This window comes from Pleuronectes platessa, chromosome 14, assembly GCF_947347685.1.
Source record: "Pleuronectes platessa chromosome 14, fPlePla1.1, whole genome shotgun sequence".
NCBI classification, from domain to species: domain Eukaryota; kingdom Metazoa; phylum Chordata; class Actinopteri; order Pleuronectiformes; family Pleuronectidae; genus Pleuronectes; species Pleuronectes platessa.
Window position 1 is genome coordinate 17,700,799 of NC_070639.1, and position 16,613 is coordinate 17,717,411.

The following is a 16,613-nucleotide window of genomic DNA, read 5'->3' on the forward strand; positions in this document are numbered from 1 at the left end:
TTTGGGGGAGTGCGAGCTCAGGAGGGGTCATCCTGGAAACAAATCAATGGCTGATACATTCTTGGGGACTAGTTGGACCGGAGCTCTTCCTCCTTGGCTGCCTATTGGCTGGGAGCAGCCCAGAGGAATGCACCGGAGCCTGCCTATGGAAAGCAGAGGCAATGACCTCCAGCTCGCTCACAGTGGCACAATTGTTTGAGTTTGAAGAAAAGGGGGATGGAGCAGGAATGAGGGAAGAAGCCCATAACTCTTTCTTTTCCTCCGTGCTCTCTTGTGCCGTTTTTTTGTCTCTCTCTCTCCCCTGCATTCTGTCCATCTCTTTCTCCCCCCTTTAGCCCTCCATCATTCAGCCTTTCCCTCCCTCCCTCCCTCTCCCTTCTCACTTTACTCATTCAACTCCTGCGTCTGGGTCTGCTTGGAGGTTTTTGAACAGGCTGATTTCCCCAAATCCCACGTGTCTCGGCCGATGAGACTAAACACAAACAGCCGATGAAACGAGACGACAAATGAACAAAGTGAGGTTTAGGGAGGTCCCTCAAAGGTTGTCTAATCCATAATGGTTGTATAGAGACCCAGTTAGTCATGTGGCCCCGGATGAGTTTAAACAAGAAAAGAGAAGGATGCAAAACAAACAGACACTTGTGGCTGTCTGCTTCTGATGAGGTCATTCAGCCATGATGGTGCTTACACCCAGAGAGGTTTAACCAAGGTCAAAAAAAGGAAGAGAGGGCAACGTTTTGGAAAATACTTTCTTGCTGAAAGTTTTAGGAGAAGATCAATACCACTCTGTCTGTCAGCTAAACACGAATGCTTAACAGTAAGTGTGAGGGGGGATGTTCACCTGGTTCTGACCTGGGGTGAACTCCTAGCACCTCTAAAACTTGTCGATTTTGTTTTCTTCGGGAGCAATGCATTTTACAAGAAGGGCAACTCAGGCAGTGCACAAAGCATCAAGGCTAAAAGTCCCAATTCGCCATGTTTAAGAAGAAAATGGATCCTGACTATCTTACCTTTGAGCAGTTAGTTGGTGTGCCTTGCTCAAAAGCACTAGAGAAGGAGGAATTGACGAGATACACTTATATACACTACTACTTAATACTTTTTCACAGCCAGATCCATACCAGCTGTCAACAGGCCTTCATGTCTATCACCTTGAGACTGGTACAGACTGTCACGCGTTGACCTCATGTTGTGTCGACTTTGTCTCCGTTAACTTGCGTCACTCTGGCTTTTACCAGATCTACTTGTGTGTGTTATCTTTCACATTATGATTCAGAAACCACAGGCATGCAGCAGCAGTGTGAACCAGTGGTTCCCCCGAAATTATTTAAAACCTTATGTTTCACTATATGATCACAAAATTGAACAGCCAGTTGTTGTTTTTTTGTCCATTTCATTCATTTATCCCTTATATTGAGTTAGTTATTCAACTTAGCTTTTAGCAATTTCGCAAATTTAGTCCATTACTTTTTAGCTGTTTTACTCATTTATAACATCCACTTTAATTTGAGATATTTCAATCACTTATCCAATATAGTTAGCAAGTTCTTATCAATTTGTCCATTACTTTTAGTTAGTCATTTGCTTTCTTTTAGCCAACCATATTACTGTTACAGTTCCTTTTTTTAACCCGTTATCTGTATGAAACTAAATGAATGAAGCTACACTTCACAATACCTCCGGCAAAACCTTAACTCTTTTATAAAAATGAGGCAGAAAGATGTAACTCAGTGTGTACATGTGCCTGTCTGTGCCCATTTGTTCCCCTTTTGCCACTGTCATCGCTCTTCATGCCATTCCAGCTGAATTTTTTATTCCAGTCAGTGCAAAACTGAATTATTCAGTAATTTGTTGTTATTCTGGCAGAGGCTGTTGGTTAATTTGTTTATCATAGAGACTGGTGTCCCAGCACTCCCCACACGACTATCACTCAGGCCAGAAAGACTGAAATTTGGCAAAGCCTGAGAGCTGGCTGATTCTTGGCTTCATGGAGCCCCTCCATCTACTCTCCTCTGCAGCCCACCAAGGAAACACACTGAGCGGGCTGCTGCCAGGACATAAGACTATTCTTATCATGTAGCTGCTCGATACCTTCGGTGAGTTCCTGCCACGCTGCGAGGTCAGGTCGATGCCGAAGTCCGACTGTCTGCATCACTATTATTCTCCTCTTCCTTCAAGTAACTACACTTCTCTCTCCTCATGGTGTCGGGCCTAATGACTCTTCAGCCGGACAGTACTTTCTCAGACCTGGGCGTGCCAGATGTACAACTGTCTCTTTTTCTCACTGAACCCCACGGCCGCCTGTTTTAAAACTAAAGTTCCCAAGTCGTCTCCTGCAGGAACCCTGTGTGCAATCTTTCCTCAGCTGCAGGGATATCCTGAACAGGAGATAGAGGGTCGAAGGGGAAGGAAAGAAGCTGCAGCTGCGGAACAGCCGGGCCAGTGGAAAAGGACAGAGCGTTTGAAAGAGGGCATTCACCTTTCTTGTGACTGCTGGGTCTAGATAACTCCTCAGCTTCTGCAGGTACGTGTGAGGCGGGTTTTTCACCTGGAATCGCTCCTGTGAAAAAAAGGAAAACAAGCGTGAGGTGGGCAGACAGCTGAGTGAGAAAACAGAACAGAAACCAGGAAAGAGAGTAAGTTAAACATTTAAAAAAACACATTTGAACATTCCAGAAATTCCTTTTGAATGAAGATTTGATTTGTGACAGTTCTGTGGAACTGTGTGACACACACACAAACACAATTGTATGATGTAATAAGAACAATCCCGCTGTCAGAGGTCTGAGCACATCTCCTGTTCACAGGAAACTGTTATTGACACTAAAGCCGTCAGATTAAAACTGAACAGGCTCTGAGTGAATTACACCCTTGAGTTATCCTTCAACTGATGGGATCCACAGATTATGTTCAACTTTAAGAGGCTGAATGAAAATAACGACAATGACTCCTGTGCTAAGAAGCCGCTTTACTGGGAGATAAACCTTTTATATAAAGGTCACGTGTGTGTGTGGTTGACTTCAGGTGTCAAGAAACCGGTATCGGTTTGCTTTTCTTGGAGATTTCAAATTCACTTTGGGGCTTTTCGAGGATAATTCACACATCGCACTTCAAGACAACCTGTGTGGGGACAACTGTGCTGACACAGCATGTTTGGCCTGTTAGAAAACATTAAAAGTTAAACGATTCTTCTTCAACACTTGTGTTTAGCTGCCACACAGGTGGATGACAGCAGGAAGGTGACGAACTGTGCAGATCACTGGCCAGAGTCTGATAAACACTGAGCAAGGAGACTGCGACAGCTGAGGTCATCCAGCCGGCAGAATATCACACACTGATCGTTCCGATAATTATTGTCATTAGTTTAATGAGCGCAAAAGAGCAGAATCTGTCTCAGGGATTGTGTGAGTACATGTCCCGTGTTCAGCCAGGAACAGGTTTTAGGTCAAATCCCTCACGTTATTGTGCTCTAAATATAAATACAACAGATTAGTGCTGGATTTGGATCAGTGTGTTGAGCGGGAAACCGTATTTAGAGCAGGCTGAGCGCTACGTAACAGTGGCATGAATGATGAGTGAGTTAACAGACAATGCTGCATCAGAACAGAGACTGAAAACGCCAAGAAATTCATTCTTCACACGGGAGGGGAAAGAGCAGCAGCATTTCCTTTCTTTGCCGACCAGCCAGGACAGATGTCTGACTTCAAGGTGAAGACTTTCAAGGAACAGAATCTGATGTTCAGAGCGCACAAACATTCCCATGAATCTCAGATGAAGATATGGAACATAAGTGGGCTCTTATACCGGTATGGTAGGAAGTCACACATGCATCAGTCAGCTGGTGGAGGTCTGTACATCCACAAACTCAGCAGCTGCATGGTTTATTCGGAGTCTATTCGGTAAATATGGTAAAGGGATTATATTCATAGAGTGCTTTCCCATGTCTTATCAACCGCTCATTCACACACATTGATATAGCGGTTAGTGTGCGGCCCTCTCTACTGTCTGAGCCACAGCTGCCCGATAGTGGAGGTGGGTCATCTAGCCTGCAACAAAAAACAACCCACTCAATGCCAGTTCAAAAACAATAAACTTAATGTAAGTGTTGTTTTTGTTCTCGAGCAAGTTCTTAACAGTTTTCCACCAGAGCAAGTAGGTGTTTGGTGGATTACATTTTATTTTCCTGTTTTTCTCACTAATTTGAAATGCCCTGTTTCTTTCGGGTTCATGTGGTTCAGCAGTCACAGACCACTTCACCACCACCACCCCCCCCCCCCCATGCCAGTAACAACCTACAGTAAATCGTGGGTAGATTTAACCACAAACTGTGCAGAGGCACCGACCAATGAGGCACAAGCGCAGCGACAAGGACAACGGTCCCTCACTGGTTTCCCACACAACATGTCTTCACAAAGAGACTCAAGCCAGAAAAAACTGGGAACTGGGAGTTGAAACCTTTATCTCCGCAGTGGTATCTTAATTTACTTTCATCAAAATTAAACAAACAAGCATACATACTGTTATTATAGCCATGTATTTTACCAGTATACATGAGTTTCCAACAAAACCCCATCGAAACTAATTGAGTGCCAATTAATGTGGGGGTGGTAGACACACTCTCAGATATACTTTACACTGACATGAAATTCAATATCACAATCCCACAAATTACAGCAAATTACAGCAAATAAATGAACAGAGAACTAATCTCAAATCTCGATCGAGATGAAATTCGATTATACGCTTAATGTCTTTTCCTCTGTGTTTGTAACCCTGAATCAAATGCTCCTGGCTCTGCTGCGTTATCGGCCACATCACATTTCTCCATGCTCCAGAGCGACTATCTCACGAAAACAGCGGTGTCAGGAAAGAGAGCTGCCCGTCATGGACACAGCTGACGGACAGCTCGGTCCCGGTTGAGACTTTCATTTGCTCCAGAGCTGCGATAAAAGAAGAAATCTGGCAGACGCTTGGTGCTGCTGAATACACCCTGTTGCATGCAAAGAAATGCATGGAATGGAAACAGGCTGTAAATACATGAAGCAGGAGAGTGTATCATAAAGAACACATGTCTGGCTTTAAGGAGCTCATATAAAACTGGTTCCAACATGCTCTCTGAGGTGGTTTTGTCTGGGAGAGCTGGTCTGGGCTTAATTTGAGAGGTGAGGTACAAATCCCCCCCCCCCTCTGCACCTGACGAGAGCCGCCTCGAGAGGGGAGATCACGGATCAGTGGAAAGTGGTTTGGGTGCATTCGACTGAGCTGTAAGAGCCACTTCTATAGGAACCATGTCGTCTCCTTTACTCCAGATTTCTTCCTCATCAACAGAAATGTTTCCGTCCTTCATAAAGCCTCATGATTTCATATTTAAAACTATACAGGGCATGTTTTTTCAAAGGGGGGGGGGGGGGGTGCACCTGTCATCTCCGCCTCCCACTATCACTGTTGCAATGGTTACATAAGGAGATTCACTGTAGCTGTCACACAGAAAACACTTTACTCCCTGAGCTGCCTGCGCTGTCATGGGTATAAGCTTGTTGGGAGAACAAGGGGACGGTACAGACATCAGACGACTGGTTCAGTAATGTTCTGCCATGTTAAAATAATTGTATTGAACAATGATATAAGCTCCACACCTACATTTGATACCCGTCATTGTAGACATAGATAAGACTGATTGGACGACTCTATAGCGTATTGGGTTTTCCCCTCTCTTGTCAGTAATATCCCTGCGCTGTGTTTAGGTGTCGACCGCTTCACTTACAATGAAGAGGAAACCCACTATTTTCACTTCAGGTCTGAGAGAGGAACACACGAGCCCTCTCTTAACTGAAAGAGGATGTCTGTCTGCTGGTCAGCGGCAGCGTGGGCTCCCTCTGGCACAGTTCCCTTCAGGGTCAGTGGCCATCAATACAGCTTTAGTGGGTGGTGGTCTTGATCTGGTCTCCGTTTTTCTTTTTTCTCCTCTGCTCAGGGATGCAGAACAACTCCATGGCACGGAGGTTGCGGGCTGAGTGGAGCACTCAGATCACAGCTCGGTGCACAACATGCACCCTCTGTTATTTCCTCAACGCTGCACTGGCGCCGGTAACAGGCCCAGTTTTTTTAACTGATGTGTGCTCCCCGCTGTGCCACTTAACCCACTTGACCAGGGAAGTCGGGGCAGGGTGTAAAGGCCAAGACAGGCTTACAGGATAAAGGCAGGGCAACGGAGCGTGGCTGCTGTCGTCACGACACGCCAGCCGAGCATCTCAGGATTAGATCTACAGTAGACAGCTGAAATGTACAGTACATGCACGTGGCATCGCTTTTTCTTTACTCTGCTGAAATGCAAAGGTTGATATATGACTATACAGTATAATGCATCTCAATGGTAATTATGCAGCCACGGTGCATGAAGTAAACAGATGAGACTGGTGCCCACCTGATCGCAGATGAGTTCCCACTTCTTCTCGTTGTCATACTGCCGCAACAGTCGTGCTTTGTCTGGAGGAAGATTCATCGAACTCTGGAAAAGAGAAAAAGGTCAGAGTTAATTGGATGCAGGTAATGAAATATCATCAGTCACATGAGTCGAGTAATAACTGAAAACACACACACACACACACACCAACTCAAACAATGAAGCTCCTTCAGGTAAAGGGATTCATGATCTCCACTGGTAGATATATACACGTCTTTAAACTGTGTTACAGAGAGAGAAAAGACTGATCTTATCTTTAGCCATCCTGCTTACAAACCAATTACAGACTCTCTCAAGAACTATGCCATGTCAGCAGGAACCTCCGAAACAATGGGTGACAGTGCTGCACCTGATCTGAATAATCCCTCCACTTGATCTTTATAAACGGGTTTAGATTACAGAGGTTAAAGAAGAGGCTAAATGTAGTTTGGTGGCATTTCAAGAAAGAAAGGTCACAGAATCAACAGGTTTCTTCCTCATGGAAGCAGAAAGGTACAAACTAAATGTTATGCAAAAAGTTTAAAAAAAAGATGTCCACATAACCTACAGCATGTCATTATCCTTGAGTCGTCTAATTGAGAAACAAGATTTGGGACCTTTTGGGACATTTTATTAAAGAAGAGAAACCAAAAGATAACAAGGGGAATAAGAGTTAACGCAGGTCCCTTGGTTTGAAACAACAGTGTTGACATGTGGTAAGAGAGATTCTTAAAACAACGTTATTTCCAATCAAAAACTGTGACACTACAAGTGAGTGGCCAGCAGAAAAAAAAGGGAGGGGGAACTGACAGTTTTATTTTATACTGTCAAAATAAAAATTTGAATCACTTCACAGAAACCTGCTATTTTTAGTTTGTCAACCCTAACCCTACCGATTTTGGTGAAACGTGGAGGAATGGGACATGGACCAGGAAAGAAGCCATTTCATTTTGGCATGGAACAGCACAAAAACATCCGAAAATTGGCATTTCTATGGCATTTTAACCAATTTGCCAGGGATTCACTCACTGAGCTAGGTGTGTAAACGAAGGCGAATTTAGAGGATCGGTGAGAAATTGGCAGCAGATCTAAATATAACTCTGGATCTAGCAGATTTAAATGGGGTTTCATTAGGGGACTGTTGGGCCTTAGTCGAGCTACACACTCTACTGATTGACATTCTAGTGATTAAGACATTAAAATTGACATTATTATAGAGGCAATTCAAGCAATGACAGACTAGTAGTTAAACTACAACAGTCACTGAAGAAGCTCACGAAGCGGCTCCGCTGCAGACGTGGGAAACCTTGAGGCCTCTTTCTCAGAGCCACCTTGGAAACGGTTGTTAAGGAGAAGCCAAAACAAATCTTCATTTGCTTCCCCGGACTAGATTTTTTTTCCTGTCCAACCAGGTTAAAACACCATCCTGGAAACCAGTTCCCAACTCATGGGAAACCGAAAAAGCCACTAATGAGAAAGATCCCAAAATATCTGCCATGTGAAAAGCTGCAGACAAGAACTGCAAAGAAAAACTGGTTTCTCCTCAGTTACAATGAACCGAGAAGCTACTTTTTGTCTCTTTTTCTTTTGTTCTTTATTATCCCGATTTCAAAACGTCAAATATTCCACTTCAGTGTTGTTCAGGACATATCTCTCTACTAGTTAACACTCCATATCTGAAACTACTCCCCTGACGTCCCAAAAAAAACGGTTACACAACTCCTTTCTTTATCCTGCTGTCCTTTCTCGACAGCTGCTTCATGTTGGAACACCTCTGCAAATCTTCTAGAAAGTTGGCTCTTTCGTTAACAACTGTGATTCACCACGCCCTCGTGCAAATTAAAAAAAGCTTGGGACAATTAACCTTGCACTTAATCGCACCACCTCCATAAAGTACATGGTGCAAATTTGGCCACAAAGAAAAATGTTACCCAGCTGGAGATTTGCTTAGAGGCCTCAGGGCAAATCCATCTTACGTGAAAATAAAAAAGCTGCATCAAGAGTGTTTCATGTGCAACTTTCAGTCTTAAAAGATGTGACAAACGGTATTGTGAGAATATTTTCCACTGGTAAGGGAAAAAACGGGGGAAACATGGCTATTATGCAGCGCTCAGCTTGGGGCTCTCCCCCCACTGCTCTTCTGATGGGCTGGATCATCTATCAGTGTGTGTGTTCAGGGCTCGGCCTCCACTTTTTTTTTTTTGTCTCCGCTGGATTTTCCAGCAGAGTCACAGGGGGGGAGCGAGAGGAAGATGGATGAGGAATATCCCCGGGTTGGAACCTGGTTTGGTGAGCGAGACACTGATTGAGTGGTTTGAGCCCCGACTTACTCCAGAGCTTTTCATTTTGTATAAAATACTATGGAAAATCATCCATTTCAATATTATAAGTGCATTGGTAAGAGAAAATCAATGTGCAGAGGGATGCTGAGGAGGCAGAGGGACAGGAGGGCAGATCCAGGATATTTTTATTTCCACTTTCTCCAACGTTGAGAATTGGGACGTTCTGACAATTTCTCAGTAAATAACTCCTGGATCTTGATGAATCAGCAGTTAGCAAGGGACTGGGAAGTATGAGTGTGTCTAAATTGGTGCAGATCCAAACAAAAATGGATCTAGTGAATTGAAATGTGGTTTCATGAGGGCTATGTGCTCCCATGAGAGCAGATATTTCATTGTCTCCATTTTGTTTCTGTCCTTCACATAATTAAAACCGGCTGATGAACAGATATTGATGAGGCTCAATTGATTTGCCTCACAGGAGCCAATAAGCCTGCAAAGAGAATCCTAAAAGAAGAGTAAATACAAGAGTACAATTTGTCTTTGGTCTGTTTATCTTTCGATGCATCAAAATCAATGTGAAGCACAGAACTTGGGTTATATTTGGTCTAATCCCCGGCTGTAGCCCGTCCACTCCTCTCTAAAAGAACGGGCAGGAAATTGCATTAGTATTCAGCAGACGCTACACGGCGGGCTGATTGCTGCTATGCTGACTGCAGGGAATTGGGAGTCAGGAGGGATCATATTGACTCAGTTTGGCGGCTCACCAGTGGAGCAGCGTTTATACCCACTTCCCTTCCCTAAACACATTAAAATACAATTTGATACCCGAGCAGACCTTCAAATGAAATGAAAGGAAGCAACCGGCGGCTTCGCTATTTTACACAGAGAAGTGTGAAATGATTTTACAGCAACAACAAAAAAAAAGTAAATGATATAACTTATGTCTAGACTATAGGATTGGATATAAATAGGCTGGTGTGGTGACGTGGGTGCTCGATATAGGTGCTGAGCTCCTGCGGCGTGTTTGGGTGACCGGGTGGTTTTCAGAGACGCTGCGGCTGCACTGAGCTTCGGGATTCCTGCTTGGTGACACGCCAACTAAAGCAAAGGACCACTTCTACCAGCCTTCACTTCATCCCAGTGCTAATGAGCTGTGACAGGTACTCAGCTCTCTGGGGTCACGTTACTCGACATCTACACCCGCACGATTTGGGCCTGTGTGTGTCTATGTGCATCTGTGTTATTAATGGGGAGCTGTTGTGGAGGGTGCGGCGGCTTTTCGCCAGCAGGTGATGGCAGACCACCCTCACCGATCCACCCACGTCTAAATTTGACTCATTAGTAAATCCCACCGTAATTAAAGTGTAGCTCCAATAAAGTTAGGAGGATTACAACACGTCCAGCAATGCCCAGCCACTGGGTCTGGGAAATGAGAAAAAAACATCAGCTAAACCGGTGACAGATGTTCTGACATTGAATATGTGTAGATCTACACTTTGAGCAACCTGCTGTTAAAACAAGCAACATGATAACTCAGCTGTCTGCCATCACCGTATCAGCTGCGTGATGTCTGACAGAGTGTTTCATGGAGAGGAATCTCTATCACAAGCTTCAGTAATCCTATTGTCATTAGCAAATTAACTTGAAGAAGTTTCTTGCATGAGAATAATGAAAGTAAGCAACAAACATCAAGAGACGAAAGCGTGAGGGAGAATCACACATTGAGGGAGGAGAATTCAGGAAATGACCGTGCTGGATCCTGTGCAATGCGAGGTTTTAACGCTTCAGCATCTCGCTTGGTGCTCGAAGCAGCTGTTGAACATCTGTGCTGAATCTTAATGAATTGCTTTAGAAACATAAGTGCGATGACTTTTAGCTCAAACAGGACTCGTAAAAAGGACATTAACTGTTTACTCTGTAGAACTCTGCTATGTATTAGAATTAATATGAACGCAATTATTGATGCATCACAAAATAATTTTTTAGGGTTTGGTTTTGGAGCACAAAAAGCTTGCCAAGCAGTGTTGTATTATAAAAACAATGGATAATCACCCTGGACCTTTCAAGCATGTGTGTGCATGTGTGTGTGTAGGTGTGTGTGCTTGTTCTTGCAAGTGTCAGCTCAGGGCCTTGCTCTGTGTTACTCAATTTATCTTTGCAATAGTCTGCTCATAAAACAGTTTTTTTTTAATAACAAAGACAAGAAACAGTCAGCATTTAATCCGTTATGATCACCGGCCTGTTGCAAGGTCAGACACAATCAAACAGCCATCAGCTACATGCTATGTAAACGGTTCAAGACAGTTAACGGCTGTCGAGCGTAAAGTCTTAAACACAAACAACAACCCATGTCCTTACGCTACTTCTTCTCTTTGGCCTCGTAAATATCTGGTGATCATTGACGAGAGAGGATTGTAAAGACTCCATAAAGACATATTCAGTGACCTGCATCTCTGTGAGCAAGCAGACAGTAAAATGACCCCATAAACATCAAAGTGTGGATTAAAATACGCACAACCCAACTGACTGGTTGGAATGCCCATGATTACAGTTTGTAAGACAGGAACGCTGAAGCTGTAAGGTGCTGCTGTTGGAGATTTGCAGTATGGACATCTAACCTGCAGGTCTTCATCTAACTGCTCCATTCTTTTTTATTCTATCCCTGCAATACTTAAAGCTGAAATGCAAACTAAAAAGTGCTGAAAACCTTGTTGTACAGATCACCTACTTAAAATCTTAAATATGCTGAGTTTATACGATTAAACTATAACTTAGAAGCTGCAAAAGAACAACAGGTACAACTTGGACAAAGAAGTAACCTACATACTGGCCGTGCTTGAGGACGTTGACAATATCGAGTGTTAAACTCTCTGTTGAGAGGCTGTAGCAGAACCGCCTGTGATCACGTCTCTACAAACCATGGTGCAGCTAAGGTATTCCATATTGGACCCTGCGTAACCATGACAACCAGTAGCTCCACTTAAACCAGTGCAACTAATATCAATTTATGTCTGTTCAGCTCACATCAGTTCTTAAGCCTCATAAAAACGGTCTATTATTGTCCACGTATCCTCTCATTAGGCCGCCTGAGTCACAAAAAGGAGTAAAAAATAGACCGCTGGCCCGAAGCCCACCACCAACCACCCACCACCTTCCAGGAGGTCTGAGGAGGCACAGCCTTCATAGCACAGCTGGGCCAGAAAAGCAAACACGCAGCCCACATGAAGGACCTGCTGTTGCTGCTATGCCGAGGAGAGACGTGGACTGTGTTAACAAAACTCAGAAGCCATCCAGTCAACATGGGGATGAGTCTAAAAAGGGAATATTTTACAAGTCAAGGTGTGCAAACAGAACCCAGTGTGGGGCGGTAGAAGGGCTCATTACACTCCCAAGAGGAGTCCGTGTAAAACCCCAAAAAAGGACCTTTAACTAGGCCAAACAAGTTCTATCATACAATACTGAAACCAGTTAAAACTTACAGGCACTACTATACTTTAGTTGGTTTATATTACTATATATCCAGCCTACTGAAATTTTATCTCAAAACTAAATGTATAAATGTCAAGCAGGTACTTAAGACCCCTTTGTTAAATGTGCCTGATACACACTCATTTGTATTAGTATCACTCAAATTCAATTAATTCATGAAGCAGAGAAAAAGAAACAGAAGTGGTACAATGGAGAATTGCACACTCTCATAAATATCTGTCACCAAAATATGCCTGATTGTTTGCAGCCAGATCCATGTCATCAATTATTCTCTGGGGGAAAAAAAATAAATAAATCAGGGGAAATGTTGAAAAACGCCCAATCTCACAATGTTAAAGAAAGTGATGATAAATCCCTGGATCCACCCCCTGACTCAGACTGCATCCTTCCACCAGATGTTTGTGTAATCTTGCTTATAAACATACAAAACCAACCAACAAACAAATGGACAGGGGTGAAAACATAACCTCCATCCACATCTCGACTAACAGAAAAAGTTTTTGTGGGAGTAAAGTTGCAGAAAATGTGAAAAAAAAAGTCTACAAAAGGTACATGGATGTGAAAACTTTTTAAAGCCAATTCACAAGATAAAGATCAAAATCTCTGGTGAGAAAGAAAAAAAAATGAGATAAAAACTTAGTTTCTTGACAGCGGCTGACTGAACTCCACCTCTTCTGATGTAGCTACACACAGGAAAACCCAGCCTCCTGTCAGATATCTCTCAGAGCAGGGATGATTTATCCTCAAGGACTCGGGCTGGGATGTGTTTAAGACACGCCCACGCTCTCCCATTACTATATCACGATCATAAAGAACCCCAGGCTGCCTGACCTGACCAAGCAGATGCAGCATTGCTAGATCCAAATCCTCAAAACAGTCTTTTCGGATTTATAAGCAACATTTGTCATTAAAAACAACGTTCCAACACTCTTCTAAACCAGTGCTGCATGCCACAACAAGCAAACCCTGTCTGAGTGCATAAGTTATTGACGACTCGTCATAAAACAAAATTGCAAATTGCTCAATACTCCGGAAATGACTGGATGCTGCCCTGTTCTCTTTCAATACTGAGCTTTATCAGTCACTGATCTGCTGTGCTTGGAAATAATTGATATGAGGTTAGTGTCGCCAGTACATGTTCACTACCCCAGGTGTAAAAGTACGTGACCAACTGCACATGAACGTAATGTTGCTAAATTTACCCAGCAGTGAAGTGGAGGAGCCATGCTGCTCGGAGCTGGTGAGTGATAAGGTATAAAGTATGACAGGCTATGTGTTATCCATACCGCTCCGTCCTCCCCTCATTAGCGCAGCGTGGATCCGTAATCCCCGGCATTCTTTGGGGGCACAGGTGTCCCCCGTCTGTCCTCAGATTAGCTTTGTAATCCCCAGGACCCCCTGCCCCTTCTCAGCAGCCCACTCCATCAGGACGTGGTGTTTATGTTTGCGGAGCTGTTCACTGGAATGGCCCCCTTGACCAAATGGTGAGTTCAAATGATGGAGGCCCCTCTCACGGGCACATTCCAACCAAATTCCTTTCATTTACCTTCGAGGCGATGACTATAATCGTAGATACAGTAAATAATGTGCCGTCTGTGCCACTGTAGGAAACATTGTGGTTCCCCTTTGTGGCCTTGCGATGCGTATAGCAGAAGTTGAGCAAAGCAAGTACTTTTCATGTACTTCTCTTTAGCATTGTACTCTTAGCTAGAATGGAAAGTGAGCTTGAAACTGCCTATATTTCATGGACCAAGTATTAGAGTGTGATTAATATTGCGTTGGCACCAAGCATCAACAAGCCCACCGTCAAACCTTATCACAACACATGCATGGGAGTCAAACATCAAGCACTCAGTGCATCCAGGAAGAGAAATATCAAACTGTATAAGATTAATGATTAAGTTAAATCAACAGTCGTATAAATGCAATGCTGCAGCTGCAAGTGGGAGGAGCCAGATTTCCCTTCCTGTGTGAATAATCTTAAAATCTGAGTGAAGGGTCAAACTTCTCTTTTTTACTACATGTTTTCTTCAACATACCTTCAAACAAGACATACAAATCCATAACACTTAGTGTGCTGTGCTGTGGGCAAATATACAGCATCTGGCTAAAAGTCGATTGCAATGTCTGAGTTGTGGGTAACTCACTTTGGCTTGATACATAAGGTCTCGTATTTTGGACATTATCCAAACACCGGACACATTATGGAGATTGTTTGGAGCAGCAGGAAGTTGTCCAAATAAAATAAGAGATGCATGAAAACAGAGGCGTTCTAGCCAGGCCAGATGTTTGCGAGGTTGTGAAAGAGTCTGGACAGAGGTGGGGTTCGTGTTCTTGTTCCAGCTCCGCAAGAAAAAATAATAGGAATCAGGGAAGTTGTTTATCTCAAACAAAGACAGCTGCTCTTAGTAGTATAAATGCAGCGTGTCATAGAATTAAATCATGCGTTTACTTCAAATTACATGATGTTTGTAGAAAACTTTTAGTTTAAGTAGGAGGCCGTGGGATGTACAGGGAATCTGCAAGCACCGACTTATTAAATACTGTTGCTAAGTATAACTCTGCAGAGCGTTTAATGAGCCTGCTGTTGAATACAAATGCAATCACAGTCATCAATAAACTTTCGACCTGACAGTTTGTATTTGCTCTATTTACAAAGAGAATCATTTCCTCCATGTCCACAGGATAAACAACAACGTCATACTTTGCATACAAGAGGCCACACACATAGATGGACAACATGACTGCTCCCCAAAAGTGAAGCCAAAGTGTCTCGATCGCCCCCTGATGGCTGGCTGCAGTATAGGTCATAAACCCAACCTCCTCCATATAAGCGGATGGGACATGGACCAAACAAACAAACTAGTCAATTCACGACAAAATGTTTATTCAAAGAGAGTTTCTGTGATTTTAGGGAGTTCTGATGGTAGGTATTTGGTGATATATAAAACGGGGTGAAATGTCCTGCTCCCCCCCACGTTTGCTTCTGCAATGACTGGCTCCAAACGCACAACATGTCAATATTCATAGCTGGTATATTTTAGCTTCAGTGGGAGGAAGATGAGACTCTACAATCTATGGCCACACGTCAGTGAGTGGGCATCAATTCTATTTTCATGGAGCAAAACCTTGTATTGTGTTAAACATTATCAGATGTATTGCAGCTAGTGTTCATTTTGTCACCCATGTTTTACATAACCACAGGCGGCTGGACCGACGCTGTTGTGTTAAACATCACAACTCTGCCATCTGACAACAATGTGCTGCCATTACGTTGGCTTTGTTTACTTCAGTATAAACACATAACTGGCACAATGAGGGGTTTGAAAAGGGACAAACTACATTCCACAAACAGGCTTTAAATTAAACAAAAACAATGCAACACGAGTTAGTAACAGAGTCAGACTTATTTAAGTGGAAATGGTGTTTCTTCTGGTTTGTTGTCTAACACATGCAGTCACAGGGAAACTGTAATAGGCTGCACAGACACAAAGAAAGGTGTGTGCCCTGTTTATTTTTGCTGATACGGAAAACTATATCTAGCCAGCTGTCGGGGTTTTGGAAGATATACTTATCAATTTTCGCTCGAATGTTATAGCTGGCAGCTTTAACCCTTCACTGACCAGGAGCTAACATGACAGACTTAGGTAATTCTGTGCTTTATCTATGCTTTTGGGATCAGATTGTGTCTCGTCTACCATTTCTTATACCCATGATACCAACAGAAAGCCCAAAATCTGTGGTAAACTCCCACTATGTTAATTTCCCTCCCATTCAAAAACATCATTCCTCCAACAGAGAAGAATTCATCAGTAAGAGCTAAACAGTCACTTCATCTAATGAGATGATTGACGTCCTCTGAGCTACGGGTGCCCAACGCACTATGTGCTTCTATCTAGCCTTTATGTCAACAATAAACAGCAGGAAGGAGAAATCCTGAAGGCCAGCCGGAGGTGATAAAGCTAACTGAACACACAGTGTGAATTAGAGCTCAACCAATTTATCAGGTTGCCTTTTACTGGTAGATCTATGTCTTTCGCTGTATATGTGTTTTGTTTTGATTTATAATTATTTATAATAAATCCTATGGTTAATATAGATATCGGCCAAATTACCAAATTGCCATCCTGTTGAGCAATTTCAATCAAATCCGTCAGGGCTAAAACATCTGAACACTAGTGTAAAAATAACCTGCTCTCCCACGATGGCATGTTCTGTGACCTGCTGTATTTTTGCTGGAGAGTTGTTTATAATGTGTTTAACAGAATCGCACTGTAGTCAAATGAAAGCAACTCTACAACAACAGGGCATGTGCTCCTTAAACCCTGTTGAAAAAACAAACTCAGTCTGTGCTTTGGCCTTTGAGTATTACTTGGAAAGAATAATCAGTTAATCTAAAC

General features: G+C 43.1%; 1 protein-coding gene across 4 annotated transcripts in view; it reads right to left on the minus strand.

Moving 5' to 3' along the window:
* The window catches only part of fmnl2a (formin-like 2a), a 51,300-nt gene that overhangs the window by 27,416 nt on the left and 7,271 nt on the right, over positions 1 to 16,613 (minus strand). For all 4 annotated transcript variants that reach the window (XM_053440196.1, XM_053440199.1, XM_053440197.1 and 1 more), the window contains exons 2-3: positions 6,425 to 6,508; positions 2,480 to 2,560 (exon numbers count right to left, since the gene is read on the minus strand). In XM_053440196.1, the coding sequence (XP_053296171.1) occupies positions 2,480 to 2,560; positions 6,425 to 6,508 (165 nt within the window). The remainder of the gene's footprint in view (positions 1 to 2,479; positions 2,561 to 6,424; positions 6,509 to 16,613) is intronic.